At 48.0% G+C, this 15,667-nt stretch overlaps 1 protein-coding gene across 1 annotated transcript in view; it reads left to right on the top strand.

Moving 5' to 3' along the window:
- The first annotated feature begins 2,070 nt into the window (after positions 1–2,070).
- Positions 2,071–15,667, top strand: part of tnr (tenascin R (restrictin, janusin)) — a 34,679-nt gene continuing 21,082 nt past the window's right edge. The window contains exons 1-8 of the mRNA XM_084707625.1: positions 2,071–2,641; positions 3,111–3,587; positions 8,036–8,299; positions 9,403–9,518; positions 11,250–11,400; positions 13,517–13,786; positions 14,231–14,416; positions 15,576–15,665. Coding sequence (XP_084563751.1) covers positions 2,071–2,641; positions 3,111–3,587; positions 8,036–8,299; positions 9,403–9,518; positions 11,250–11,400; positions 13,517–13,786; positions 14,231–14,416; positions 15,576–15,665 — 2,125 coding nt within the window. The remainder of the gene's footprint in view (positions 2,642–3,110; positions 3,588–8,035; positions 8,300–9,402; positions 9,519–11,249; positions 11,401–13,516; positions 13,787–14,230; positions 14,417–15,575; positions 15,666–15,667) is intronic.

Genomic DNA, 15,667 nt, shown 5'->3' with positions numbered 1-15,667 from the left:
TCGCATGAGGGGAAGTGCGAAGGAGATCATTTCACATTCTCTGAGCGGCTAGAGGTGAGGGGTGTATTAGCTCAGCCTTTAACAGGCATCCTCAAGGCCAAAGTCATCTATAAAGATATTAGCGCTAGTGTGTGATACCTACTGTAAACTGCACAGCGCATCCTAACTTATGACCCACCAGGCTCTCAATTTCCCAGAGTGACTAATACACTGTCTTCAACCTTAATATCTGTTTCACTTCAACACACACACACACACGCACACACACACACACACACACACACATACAGATACACACACATAATCATACTCACACTCACACACACACCTACACACACACACACACACACCTACACACACACACCTACACACACACTCAGCGTGGTTTCACCTTGAGGAGGAAGCATGGTTGTAAGTAACCATTAAAGATGAGCAGTGTGTTGAAGTGTAGCCCAGAACAGGATGTCCAGGAGATAGAATCAGGGGCGAATATGAAATATTTATCCTGAGTGATACAGAAAAAGAGAGAATACACTAAAGGAACGAGTCAACTTATTGTTTCCTTGATGGGATTTTCAGAGGAGAATTTCTTATTTTCCACAAGAGGTGCATTGTTGAGATGAAAGATTGTGTACCCAGCACCCAAGCTCTGTGTCATCCTGTGTTTGACCTCCTGTAGAGACCCAACCAAGCCACCAGCAGCCATGGTTTATGTTCCGACACTAGTCAAGCTGTTCCCCTTTCAATTTTTCTCTCTTTTCCTTTGCAAACTGGGACCGCCCTTCTGTTGTTCAGTGTCCTCTGTTAGATTCTGATTACTTAGCTTTGAGAGGTTCTCGGCCGTACAGGAAAGCCTGAATAGTCCTTTTAACAGATATGGAGAGATGTTGTCCTAGATAAGGACGTTTTTGCTTGAAGGATAGCCAGCCTCCCTCCCTGTCCAACTGCCTGTCTGTCTGTCTGTCATGCATTCCTGCTTCCATTTCTATCCATTTCCCACCTCACCGCCACACTTGTCTTCCTGCCGCCCTGTCTATCTCCCTGCCTGTCTCCCTGCCTGTCTCCCTGTCTATCTCCCTGTCTATCTCCCTGCCTGTCTCCCTGTCTATCTCCCTGTCTATCTCCCTGTCTGTCTCCCTGCCTGTCTCCCTGCCTGTCTCCCTGCCTGTCTCCCTGTCCATCTCCCTGTGTGTCTCCCTGCCTGTCTCCCTGTCTATCTCCCTGTCTGTCTCCCTGCCTGTCTCCCTATCTATCTCCCTGCCTGTCTCCCTGTCTATCTCCCTGTCTGTCTCCCTGTCTGTCTCCCTGCCTGTCTCCCTGTCTGTCTCCCTGTCTGTCTCCCTGCCTGTCTCCCTGTCTGTTTCCCTGTCTATCTCCCTGTCTATCTCCCTGTCTATCTGTCTCCCTGCCTGTCTCCCTGTATATCTCCCTGTCTATCTCCCTGCCTGTCTACCTGCCTGTCTCCCTGTCTGTCTCCCTGTCTGTCTCCCTGCCTGTCTCCCTGCCTGTCTCCCTGCCTGTCTCCCTTTCTATCTCCCTGTCTATCTCCCTGCCTGTCTCCCTGTCTGTTGCTTCACTTGATCCATTTGGTGGTCAGTTGTGTCCCGAGCCCTGTCACAGGAAATGGGATGACACTGTAAAGCCACAGCTCTATTGAATTAATGTAGCAACACATTCTTTACTCAATGTTTCAGCATCACCTCCCTTGTGGAAAGATCCAATATTTGATGTTGTGTGGAGGCATGGCTTTGAGTCCGCTGTGTGAGTCCCAGATGCATGGCGTCATTATTTTAAACCGATGATTATTATTTGTCAATCAAATATTTAGATTTTAATTTAAAGAAGCTACACGTACAAATACACACACCCCCGTATGAACACACATACACGCACATGCACGCGTATGGACACACAAAGTGGATTCCAACCTAATGGATGTTGTTAATTCCGAGCCATTTTAAAAGCACTTAAAGACTGTTGTATTTGATATGTTCTCTCTCCACTCCACTGCTCTCCTCCCTTCCCCTCTGCAGCTCTGTTTAGTGCTCTGCTGGTGTCCAAGTGAGGCCCATGGCTGAGGTACAGAGGTGGTCAACGGGGCCTCCACAAGGCTGGCTGCTGGGCCTGGCTCTGGTCCTGCTCCTCCAGGGGAGCCAGGCCGCTCCGTCGGCCAGCGAGCCAGGGTCCAAACTGGTCCGGACCGCCCGGGTCAGACGACAGGCCCCGGACGTCCAGAGCGGCCCCGGGAACCAAACCCTGAAGGAGCAGCCCATGGTCTTCAACCACGTCTACAACATCAACGTACCCCTGGAGTCTTTGTGTTCGGTGGACCTGGAGTCCGGCTCTCCCAGCCGGGGGACCGAGGCTTTGTCGTCGGGGCCCGAGGGCTCCACCGACGGCGGCGTTGCGGGCGACAGGTACGAAAGGCCCACCGGACCCTCGGAGTACATGGAGCAGACGGTGGACGCCGACAGCCAGGTGACCTTCACACACAGGATCAACATCCCCAAGCAGGCGTGCGGATGCCCTGCCACGGCCACCGTCCAGCAGCTGGCCTCCAGGATCGAGATGCTGGAAAGAGAGGTGTCTCTGCTCCGTGTCCAGTGCAGCTCCAGCTGCTGTGGAGATAACTCAGCTCTGGGTAGGGTCCTGGGTCCAAAGCTACTGTTTCTGTGCGCTAGTGTTCGTATCAGGTGTTGTGAAATTGTTTACATTTACATTTAGTCATTTAGCAGACGCTCTTATCCAGAGCAATTTACAGTAAGTACAGCGACATTCCCCACGAGGCAAGTAGGGTGAAGTGCCTTGCCCAAGGACACAACGTCATTTGGCACGTCCGGAAATCGATCTGGCAACCTTGCTTTAGGTTACTAGCCCGATTCCCTCACCGTTCAGCCACCCGACTCCCATTGTTCTTTGCGATGTGTATATGGATTTGCAAAGCGCTGTGTAAAGTTGTTGTCGTTGATCTGCTCAAGGGGATGGACGACTGTGGAGTAGAAAGAAATGACATCTGATCGGTACTCGAGAAGTGAGCGTGAATAAGTTGGTGCTAAACGGTTTTAATTGTGTGTGTGATCCGTGTTCTGTGTCCTTGCGCCGTCTCCAAGGTCGTCTGGACTATCTGCCGGGCTGCAGTGGACACGGCAGCTTCAGCATGGACCTGTGCGGCTGTGTGTGTGAGGACGGCTGGTCTGGCAAGAACTGCTCGGAGCCCCGCTGCCCAGACAACTGCTCCGGCCAGGGCCTGTGCGTGGAGGGGGAGTGTGTGTGCGACCGCGACTTCGTGGGAGACAACTGCTCGGAGCCCCGGTGCCTGGCCGACTGCTCGGGCCGCGGGCTGTGCATCGACGGGGAGTGCGTGTGCGAGGAGTCCTTCACCGGGGAGGACTGCACCATGGGCCGCTGCCTGAACGACTGCTCCGACCAGGGGCAGTGCGTGAACGGAACGTGCCGGTGTCGCCCGGGCTACGTGGGGGAGGACTGCTCTCTGGTCTACTGCGCCAGCAACTGCAGCCAGAAGGGCCTGTGCAAAGAGGGCTTCTGTGTGTGCCAGGAGGGATTCGCCGGAGACGACTGCAATTCAGGTGAGGGAGATGTTGAGACGAGCGAGTGGGGAGGCGTGGTGGCTGAGTTATGGATGAAGGTAGGATTGACATACAGAATGTGCCCTGCAAAAATGTCCTCTCAAATATAAGTGCAAAAGCATTAGAGATGGGCTTGCTCATGCTTAAAGTAAAGGTAAAGTAAACTCAAGTGGCTGCAAGTGCAGTAAGAACATTTCACTTCACTTTCACACAGTATTCCATTAAAATACTGTGATATTTGAATGTCATACTGTGATGAATTACTGAAAGTAAGTCGCTAGATAAGCCATTTATACTTGAGAAACAAGTCCAGCTAAATTTAAAATCTAAATCTGTGCAGTACAGAGTTTGCAGTGTGAAAGTGGGGTTGTGGGGTGGGAAGCACATACTCTTTATTCACAAAGCAGACACTTCCATTTTTGCCTTTCTAAGATGGTTTATACTTTCCCAGCCCTGGAGCTGAACTGTGAGTGGTGTTCTGCCTTTACAACTCACACCTTTATAGGATGCTTAGAAATACAGACATGTCTTGAGGATAAAAAGGGAATACGTTTGAAGAGGTGCAGACCCATTGACTACATTTTCTTTTCTACAACATTGTTCCACATTTTTGGGGTTTTAAATATGGGTGACATAGACCAGCAGTTGATATGCTTGCTTCCTGGACTGTAGTCTAATCTTGCCAAGGTAGCTTTTCAACATGAAAAAAGAGAATTGACAGCTGTGATTAGGGCTACTTGCGCAATTGCTTCTTCTGGGAACATCGTATTATGTCTACAATATAGCGGCTAACAACTTGAATAGAGCATTTTTATATCTTAAGAATACTGTTGATGCCATTGCGGCAGAACCCACAGTATGTTGCCAGAAAAAATTGGCACTTTTTCACAGCCACAGGAACAGCACAGGTGTTGGTGATGTCTTAAAGGTGTAACACCGTTCATTTGTCAAGTCAAATTCGCTTGGAAAGAGGTGTCACATTAGCTGGGCTGAGGCAATTTCGGAATCACTATATATCTGGTTCTCGGCTAGGTCTCACCCAGACGTCGGACCCTCCCAGTTGCCGTCGACAGCTGTCACAAGAGAGAGGGAGGAATAAAAAAATAAGAAAGAAAAAAAGAGCAAATCATATTACCAGAGGACCACACCCCCTCTATCATCGTACAGCAGGACCTGTTCCAGCTCAGGATTCTTTATTTCTTCCCAATTAGCGGGTAGAATAGCAGAGGCGGGTGAGGGGTGAAGTGCGGGAAACATAAAGAGGCCATTCAATTATTAGGACGCTATCGAGGACTGCTGGGGTGGCAGGCAGGGTAAGTGTTTCATATTATCAAAAATGAGGAAACTCAGGATGTGTCTTTGGCTTCAATTACCGTGGCCTAGTTTCTCCTGCCATAACTATAATAAGAGGATGGGACTGAAAGAAGATGTTTGAGGAGGCAGGAGAGTTAGACACAAACAAAATAGTTGCGTTGTCGAGTTATCTCAATCTTTGTGCTGTTATAACGTGTCCAACCCACCTTGTTTGACAGTTCTGTGAAATGGGCAAGGAGAGTCAAATAGTTGACATTTGAAAATGAGAATGAAGCTGAATGAAATGAAAGTGACACTTCACTGTTCGGTTCTGAGTGTCCAGATGGTGATTTGCTGCAATGCAATAATGGGTCTTTGACACGCTGAACACTCATAGCCATTGAATCATTCCTGTGTATCACCCAGGGGCAAAAAGGGCAAAGTCATTGGTCTCTTAAAGACCTTAAGAATGAGTCGCATCTGGGCATCCAGCCAATGGATAGAGAGCTTTATAGAGAACGTCAACTCCTTCATAGCTCACAGAGGAGCACGATCGGAGCGGTGAGTACTTTCAGGTTGTGTGTCAGCCTGTCCTTTTAGTTAACAGCCCCGCGTTCACTGAGTGACAGCTCTTTTCAGCGTGACAACATGCAGCGATGCCATGACCACCAAGAAGGCAGGCAGTCACACAAACAAGGGGCGGGTATGCGGCATCTAACAAAACCACATCAATAGCAAACCTGTTTGAGCTGCATTAAATATACATTGATTTTTTTTTTCTTCTTCTCTCTCCAAGCCATGACATTTGTCGTCTTGGTGACAGCCTGTGTTTTGTAGCACACGTTCCTCTCCTCTGGCCCTGCTGAACTGCTTGGCGGAGGACAACATGAGTGTGTAATCGATCTGAAACAATCTCCGACTGTACTAGCCACTTCGCTATTCCTCTATTCCTGCCCTCTCATGGCTAGATCTCTATATCCCTCCACCTCTACCCAATCCAACATAAAAGTAATTCTCTGTTCTTCTGATTGAGTTGAGGCTTTGTATGTGTGTAGGCATGGTGTGAGCCATGGGCTCTAATTATTGTTATACAATACGGGAGAATGTACAATGGCACTTAGGATTGATTGGCTGGATGTTAGTTCTCCTCCAGGATCACAATGACTCTTATTGAGTGACTTGTTGCTCTTGTTAGTTTGTTGTAACTATCTTAAAATGATTGTACTTGCTGTGAAATATATTATTGTTGCTTGCTTTTTCCACAGGTACACTCTTGCACTTTTGAGGTTCTTGCTGTTTAATTGTAACTTGTCTAACTACATGCTCTTATCGTTCTTCCCTTTAGGACATATTTGGTTTCACAATGTATGCTTCATGTTGGGCTAACCGCAATGTTTGGGGCTATCTCGTTGTTATGATCAGTGACCTATGCACTTTTGTAAAACTCTCTCTTGGAAGTCGCTTTGGATAAAAGCGTCTGCTAAATGCATAAATGTAAATGTGAATGTATTGTTATAGCTTCAGTTCATTTAACAGTTGCTGACTACTGTAGAGTTGTTGTTACATGTTGTTGCTGGCATGGACTTGCCTCATTGCAGAGGTTTAACGTGACAAAGTTAACAAAGGTTTATTGCTGGTAATTTCCAGTGTCCCTTGTAAACAACAAACCAAATGCTAGAAGTTCCATTCATGCTTCAGTTGTTACTCATTCTAACAGAACAATGTCAGAAGATGAGTTTGGGTTCACATCTCAAACTAATTACATTCATTTTTACAAGAAATTTCCAATATCATGATGAAAAGCTCAGTGAAGCCCAGAATAGTTTTGTATAGAGAGAGAGAGAGAGAGAGAGAGAGAGAGAGAGAGAGAGAGAGAGAGAGAGAGAGAGAGAGAGAGAGAGAGAGAGAGAGAGAGAGAGAGAGAGAGAGAGAGAGAGAGATAGAGAGAGAGAGAGAGAGAGAGAGAGAGAGAGAGAGAGAGAGAGAGAGAGAAAATAGTAGAGGAACACAAAGAGAAAGAGAGAGCCAAAAAGAGAGAGTTGACCAAGAGCTGTGAAGCATTCTCAGTCTTATCTATGATCGTTTCTCCATCTTTTTTGATCCTGGACGAAAGATGAAGGACCTTAGATGATGATGATTCTAGATCATACAGTATCTCATACAGTATACCTTGATTCCCTTTCATGACCACAGAAGATCTTGGGAATCCTTCGGATCTTGGTAAAGCTATGGGCTGTTAGTGTAAGATGCTGGGTTTTTCCAACTCACTTTCAGCCTAATTTCCTTCTAGTTGAGCAAGCTTGATTAAAAATCTTCTTCTCATCTTATATCAGGCACTCCCTCCAGTCTGTTCCATCTCTTGTTTACATACTTAAGAGTTTATCTATTCCCTGTGGTAATGAAAGAGAGAGAGAGAGAGAGAGGGAGAGAGAGAGAGAGAGAGAGAGAGAGAGAGAGAGAGAAAGAGAGAGAGAAAGAGAGAGGGAGAGGGGGAGGGGGAGGGGGAGGGGGAGGGGGAGGGGGAGGGGGAGGGGGAGGGGGAGGGGGAGGGGGAGGGGGACAGAGAGTTTCCAGAGTGTTCTGAGCTCCAAGTCAGTTGAGAAGGCGCCAGAGGAGCCTCCATCTGTCGAGAACGTGAGGAAGTAACTCAAATGCTTCCTCAAGTCTCAACAACTCCCCGAGGAAGACTTAGCACCTCAGCTCAGAGCCCTCCCATCTCACAGGAAGGACCATCACTGTGAGAAGGAGGACTGACTTACTCAAACACACACACACACACACACACTCCCCATTCCACTCCCAGCCCCAGCCCCACCCTCCCCTCCGTCTGTGTGAGACTGAGCTGTAAACGTATCCACTCTTGTTTATGCAAGACTTCATTTGCATTCAACACTGCATCTCAGGTTTACAGCTTGGCACGCTCTTCGTTGCCCTCTGAGAATATCAATGCCCCCCCCCCCCCCCTCCTCTCATGTAGAACACAAACTACCTGGGATCTGCCTGCTGTCATTCAGACAGGCCTTACATCATCTCCTGCTTTGGATATTTTCCAGCATGTCCAACGTTTTCCAGCATGACTGTGAGTTCTGTGTCGGATCGAAGCGCTGGCTCGTTTTCAGTCTCAAATCCTGTGATTACTGCGTGCACTCCCACAGTGGCGCCGGTGTTCAACTTGCGGGTGCGTGGGCTGACGGAACGTACCATCGAGCTGGAGTGGGAGGGGTCTGCGATGCTGACGGACTACCTGGTGACCTACACGCCCAGCGGCCCTGGTGGCATCCAGCTGGAGGTGCGCCTGCCTGGGAACACCACGGCCTATTCCATCCAAGATCTGGAGCCTGGCATGGAGTACAACATCAACGTCTACGCCGTGCTCAACAACACCATCAGCGTGCCCACCAACACCATCGTGTCCACCTGTGAGTACGGATACACATGCAGATACAGCTGTTCACTCACACCACATACACACACACACATGCCACACCAACACACACACCACACACACACACACACATGCCACACCAACACACACACACAGAGCATGTCCCCTTCATTCTCCACTCTTTACCTTTCTCTGTCTCTGTCTTTCTCTCTTTCACACACACACACACACAAACAACTCTTCCTCAATATTGACTTGATTTATCTGTCTTTCTCTTGCACACACGACACACATGACAGCAGAATTTGATTAGACATCTGCCACCTGCTGAGTCAAAATGCCAGTTTGGCAAACTGCGTCAAGACTCCAGATTTCACTCACTGCTTGTGGCCGAATGCAAAACTATTAATAGAAAACTGACTTCTGTAAACATTCTGTAAACTGACTGCTGTAAACATTCTGTAAACTGACTTCTGTAAACATTCTGTAAACTGACTTCTGTAAACATTCTGTAAACTGACAGCTGTAAACATTCTGTAAACTGACTTCTGTAAACATTCTGTAAACTGACTTCTGTAAACATTCTGTAAACTGACTGCTGTAAACATTCTGTAAACTGACAGCTGTAAACATTCTGTAAACTGACAGCTGTAAACATTCATTTATCTGTTCTTGGGTTGCTCGTACATTCTGGACACACCTTCCAAGTTCCACCAAATACTATTTCAAGCATGAAGAGGATATTAAAGTCCTGAAATGAAAGTATATTGAGATGAACTAACCCTGACTTCTAATTACCTTACACTCCGTTTACTTCCCAAACACAATCCAATTTAAAAGCTTATGTAAGGCTGTAAGATTTAATTATAAATGCACCCCACAAAGCCAATGTAAAGAATGAGGCCTCTGAACAGTAAGAATTCACTGCCGGCTGAAAGCCACAGCATGTTATCGTCGCAGCCTGTGAGACAGAAACCCACGCCGAGTTTGGAATGGGGGAGGGGGGGTGAGGTCCTCTTACCTCAGCATTACCCCCCACCCCCACACTCCCCCCCACCACCATCAGGAGGGGGGTCCTGATTTATTTAGCACACAGAAGACGGGAAGGCCTATAATACATCTCCCCATGTCTCCTAGATCTCTCCAATCCCAACGGTTTACTCTTCAAATCCATCACGGAGACGTCCGTGGAGGTTCAGTGGCAGCCTTTCTACTACTCCTTCGACGGCTGGGAGATCAGCTTCATCCCCAAGGTGAGGCTCTTTCACCCTCTGGGGGAGGGCGGCGGCGCGCGCGCGCGTGGCTTTGTTTGTGCAGACCGAGTGATGGTCAACTCGCCGCAGCATTTCGTTACGTTCTAAAGGAATAATCTCAGCCTCCAGTCTAGAACATTCTTTACCACCAGATTTGCTTTCGGTCTCCTCTCAGAAAGATACCAGTGTTCATCTGAAAATTTGTCAATATTTTGTAGCTAGTACAGGCTTTATAAGTGTGCATAAAAGAATGGAAGTGTAGAATGGTTGAGGATTTTACTCAGCATTCAACTGAAAGCTGTAGCCAAATTAGAGGAGGGATTGTCTAAAGCTTATTGATGATTAGATGGATGAGCCTTCAGACCTTCCTCCAAACTCCTTCAAAACCTCCAGTCTGCCGTCAGCTGCAGGTTCAAAGTTAGAGCAGCTTTTTTGTTAATACCTCCTCTAAACACAGGTACTCTAATCTGGGATCCTCTCTGGGTAATTGGCTTTCTCCTTTAGGTGTTCTGCGCGACTAGGATAGAGACGGGTTCGGCTGGGCTCAAGGACTTAAAGCTGGCCCCGCTTTTAGATGAAAAAGCATAAATGCCATGGAAACAAACTCGGAAAGCTCTTTGGTGGGGGAGCTGACCGTGAATACAAAGAAGGCAGAGGAGTGCTTTTGGGTCACAAAGCACTTCCATCTTCACCACTGGCTTCAAGGCTGCCAGGGTGACCACTGGAGCCGTCCAGCTCCTCCTCCCCTGAGGATCATTCAGACCCAACACATGCACACACACACACACACACACACACACACACACACACACACACACACACACACACACTCTGCCATCTGGGAAATCATATTAGAAGACTAAAATCTCAACCCCTGTGGATCTAATACAGAGGCCCCAGAGTTTTGACAATATCGTAATGGAACAGTGTGTAAAGGTGGCTCAGGGGGATGCAGTAGTTCACACAGAGGACAGAGGAATACAGAGAGGAGGGGCTTCTAGGCTTTGTCACTGTTCCTGACTGGAGAAAAGGTAGCAGAACGTATTACTGATGGAACCACGGCACTAACTTTATAGCAGTCAAACGGTAAGCAAGCAGATCAATGAAAATGATCAAATGAACAGTTCAGGAATTATGTGTCAACAAATGATCGTCAGCTAAACCGGTGCCCTTTTCTTGCGCCTTTAATAGTGAGTTCGAATCTAGGGTTTCTAAATCGATGGTGTGATGCCAATGAGATGTTGGAGGACACCACAGAGATAAATATGGGTGAATGTAGGAGCTGAAGGGGAATATGGGATCAATGTGCCCACATCCAACAGTAGAATTTCATAAAGAGAGTGTGCATGTATGGACTTAAGCCTTCCTGCTATTTGTGTTGAGATACTTTCTCATTCCACCCTGTCAGTCTGTGAGTCGATCATGTGGAATTGCCTTCTTCCAGCCAGCGTGGGTATTATACAGCACCCAGGAGAGAACGCAATCTAAGTCAGTCCAAGTCTCCAAGACAGACAGTAGCAGATAAAGGCGAACAGCTCTAACAGTGTTTTTGACACTAGGCTTGAGGACATCCGCAATTACTGGACACTAATCTGCTCGTCTTTTTTGATGTCAGTGGCTCCCATGGTCATGCCCTGCGAATCTCTGCCACTGCACTGTTTACAGTATTTCTTAGTCAAAGGTCGGCGATATATATCAGTGATCCCACTGCGTGTGTGTGTTTGACTCCAGGACAATGATGGAGGTATGACAGCCCAGCTTCCCAGCACCATCACCTCCTTCCACCAGACCGACCTGACGCCTGGGGAAGAGTACACCGTCAACCTGGTGGCCCTCAAGGACCAGGGACGCAGCCAGCCCGTCACTGCCACCGTCACCACAAGTATGTAACCTGGCCAGCCAGCCGTCACTAACGTCACTTGACAGGAACTCAACCAGCCGGCAGGTCGCTCATTTTATGTCTGAAGGTGATTATCACAAGCATGTCATTGTGTGTCATGTAATTCACCTTATCCTTCCCAGGCGACATAAACATGCATAATGCATGTGACGGCTATAACATAGTGACCCTAAAAGGCTAGAATAAAAAACAGCTATTGTTTGTCTATGTGGGGGATATAGGGAGCTTAGAGTATTGACTAGACTACCCAGCAAGTGGTAAGGGAAGACACGCACACACACACACACACACACACACTCACACACATACACGCTCACACACACACAGACTAATTTGGGATTTCACCTTGACAAATGGGTTCGTCTGCCAGCAATTACACACTTAATGTAAACTTCACCCTGTACTTCCACTGAGTGACAGTTTCAGACAGCTGGATTAGATTCAATTGAACTTTTCCATAACAATTCCAACAGCGTGTCCGCAGTAAAAACACCATTAATTTACCGAAGGCCCAACTGTCAGGCGTAATTAAATAGCCGTTAATAATTCACGGGCCCCATTAATATTTCACGTGCCCGCCGTCCGCTGGCTGTTCGATACCTTATTGGATGAAGGAAGACAAATTTGAAGTCACTCAATTATTTAGAAGAGCAAAGATTTATCCTTTCATTTACATGGAGAGCGACAGTAAAAGAGCGAGATTTCCAGAGAGGGAAGTCATCCTCAGCAACTGAATCAGCTTTCTGTGGTTAACAGAAATAACTGACTTTAATGGGACCCTATTGACAAGCTACAGATCAAGTGTCAACAAACGGCTCTATCGACATGCAACAATCGTGTGAATGTTATTCGTTTGCTGAACAGCGATCGATCATTCCGGAATAACATTCACCGTTCAAAAACTGATGTTGCTGACCAAATACAAATGTTACTATAACATAGGGGACCTGTTGTTTAGATTGGAAAGGCCCACCTATCTTTCTGGGCCTAAAGGTAAAAAGGGTGTGTGAAGCTGGTGATCTGTCTCAGTCTGGCAGAGCTATGTGTCTCTGGGGTGTAGAGGCGAAACAGGTGTTGTCAGGTAAATGTTGATCTCAAGATCAAAGGCAGCAGCCTGCTGTACAGCAGCTATTAAAGGGAGCAGATGTTTGCTGTTGTCCTGGTGAGAAACAGGTTAATTAGCAGGGAACCAATAATTGGACTTTTCTCAAAGCCACATGATCATTACGGGGTCAGTGCTTTGGAAAAGTCGTTCCCTGAGAAGGAAGATGCAATGAATCAGTTGGTGGATCTTTCTGTTTTGTTTTTTTCTCCGTGATTTTCTTGTCAGGTATAATGTGCTGGGTGTTTTGCACCTTAATCTAATAGTTGTTGGTTCTTCACCATCTCCAATTTAATTAGAGGGACATTTTTGGTTTAGTTGTTTCAATAATGCCTTGTTGTTTTCCAGTATGGCTTCCTCAAGGTCAATGATCAACTCTAAGTGGTTTTATCGCCATGGTCTTTATTTAATATATCGTTTCCATCTCCTTCATTACATCTTCAGCATATGCCCAGTGCTATCAGGTCAATGCCGCTAGTTTGCCTACACCATGTCTCTGAAGTAAAGAGCTCTTAAACATCTGGCCAGCTGCAAAGCCAGCTATCCACACAGCTCGAACAGCGCTGTAAAACCCTGTGACCTCTCATCTCTCCATGATGAATCTCAGCCAACTCCATTAGTCATCTGCAGGCGTCCAATCTCGCCCTGGGTCTTCTCCCAACTCACCCTGGGTCTCCTCCCATCTCACCCTGGGTCTCCTCCCATCTCACCCTGGGTCTCCTCCCATCTCACCCTGGGTCTTCTCCCAACTCACCCTGGGTCTCCTCTCATCTCACCCTGGGTCTCCTCTCATCTCACCCTGGGTGTCCTCCCATCTCACCTTGGGTCTCCTCCCATCTCACCCTGGGTCTCCTTTCATCTCACCCTGGGTCTCCTCTCATCTCACCCTGGGTCTCCTCTCATCTCACCCTGGGTCTCCTCTCATCTCACCCTGGGTCTCCTCTCATCTCACCCTGGGTGTCCTCCCATCTCACCTTGGGTCTCCTCTACCGCCAGTGATCGACGGGCCCACTCAGCTGGTCGTGCGCGACGTCTCCGACACCGTGGCGTTCGTGGAGTGGATCCCGCCCAAGGCCAAGATTGACCAGATCGTCCTGCGCTACGGACTGGTGGGCTCGGACGCACCCAAGACCACCTTCCGCCTGCAGCCCGCCCTCAGCCAGTACTCCCTGCAGGTGCTCCGCCCCGGGGCTCGCTACGAGGTGGAGGTCAGCGGCGTCCGCAAGGGCAACGAGAGTGGATCCATTTCCACTGAGTTCACCACCGGTGAGGCCACAGCCGGAACACGCCGGATCACTTTGATAGGATTTTCATATCAAATCAAATCAAATCTAAACGTATTTGTATTGCCCTTTTTACAAACAATGTCACAGAAGGATTCACATCTGCCCATAGAACTGTACCTAGACCAACCTAAACCCTCAATGTCACATTCTTATCTTTACATACTGGCTTTAGTCATTAAGCAGAAGTGGGCAGGGCAGACAAGATATTGTGATGTCGATTAAGTGGTTTGTAGAATGGTAACCACTGCCATGGCCAATTCAGCTACCATGCAGTGCACCTCTTGTGATGGGTAGATACTCGATACGAGCCTCGTGTGTGAAGCAGCATGTTGATGGTGATGACAGCAACCATGTTGGACTGTGTACCACTTCTGATGATTGGTCTCAGTGGCCCCAACTTTGTCAGTTCTGTCGTTTTTCTCAGAGATCGACGCTCCCAAGAACCCGCGCCTGGTGCAGAAGACGTCCACCACTCTGGAGCTGGAGTGGGACAACAGCGAGGCGGACGTGGAGGGCTACCAGGTGGTCTACAGCACCCTGGCAGGAGACCAGTACGAAAAGGCCATGGTCCCTCGCACCGATGGGCTCTCCACCAAGATCCTGCTCAAAGGTGAGGAGCAGTGGAGGAGCAGAGAGGGAGGGAGGGAGGGAGCAGAGAGGGAGGGAGGGAGGGAGGGAGGGAGGGAGGGAGGGAGGGAGGGAGGGAGGGAGGGAGGGAGGGAGGGAGGGAGGGAGGGAGGGAGGGAGGGAGGGAGGGAGGGAGGGAGGGAGGGAGGGAGGGAGGGAGGGAGGGAGGGAGGGAGGGAGGGAGGGAGGGAGGGAAAATAGAGAAATGATAAGAATGAGAGAGATAGAGAGAGCGAGGAACATAAGGAAACAGTAAAGGAAACTCGTTCCTTTACTATCATGTATTGTTCTAATCCGTTTCTGGTACCAACAAAATAGGCATCAGCTACCTGCACTCCAGACAATGTGCTCATGCTGTGTGAGACAGCAGGGTTGTTGCCCAGTGGGTTATTGGAAGTGTGTTCTCTGAAAGGGCAACGTCGCAAGCAGGAAACTGCAGGATGACAGCAATCAATGTCTGCCCCTTTCTCCATTTCTCCATCCTGATAGGCCCGCTGTTGTTGCATCGATTCTTAACAATCAAAAGGTTAGAGGCAACGTTAAGAAAACATCAAGATGAGCGTGGCGCTTGCTAGGGCGGAATTATGGATGCAGCTTTTAATAAGGTTGTTGGAGTGGGCCCATTTGCTTGCCTGCGCCTCGCATTCCCACATTCTCCTCTTCCTGTCAAGCAGATAGCCTTCATATGTGTGCCTAATGGTTTGGGGGTAATGGACCAAGTACAAATCAGTCATCAGCACTGGGTATTCTCTCTTTCTCTCATCTTCTTTCCCAAGCATAATGAAATTGAAATATAGTTACAAGTACGTGTATATATTAAAGTACATTTTAAGTACACATCCAATTGTGAAGAAAGAGATGCATACAATTACAATGTATTAAATCATTGTTCAAGACATTAATTAGATATTCAATACAAAAATTAGATTTAAGTGTAAAGCTTGTCAGCTCGGGTTGGTTCAGTACAAAATCACTCTTTAATTTTCCTTGGATCCATACAGTGAGGGAGAATATTTTGTGATTATGCCTCTCTCTCTCTCTCTCTCTCTCTCTCTCTCTCTCTCTCTCTCTCTCTCTCTCTCTCTCTCTCTCTCTCTCTCTCTCTCTCTCTCTCTCTCTCTCCTCTCTCTCTCTCCCTACAGCTTTGCTACCGGGAACAGAGTATGGCATCGGCATCTCTGCCATCAAAGGGACCAACCAGAGCAATCCTGCCACCATGAACGCCAGAACCAGT

Source organism: Hypomesus nipponensis, chromosome 10, assembly GCF_054491055.1.
Source record: "Hypomesus nipponensis isolate SF chromosome 10, ASM5449105v1, whole genome shotgun sequence".
In the NCBI taxonomy this organism is placed as follows: domain Eukaryota; kingdom Metazoa; phylum Chordata; class Actinopteri; order Osmeriformes; family Osmeridae; genus Hypomesus; species Hypomesus nipponensis.
This window is presented reverse-complemented; position numbering and strand designations above follow the sequence as displayed.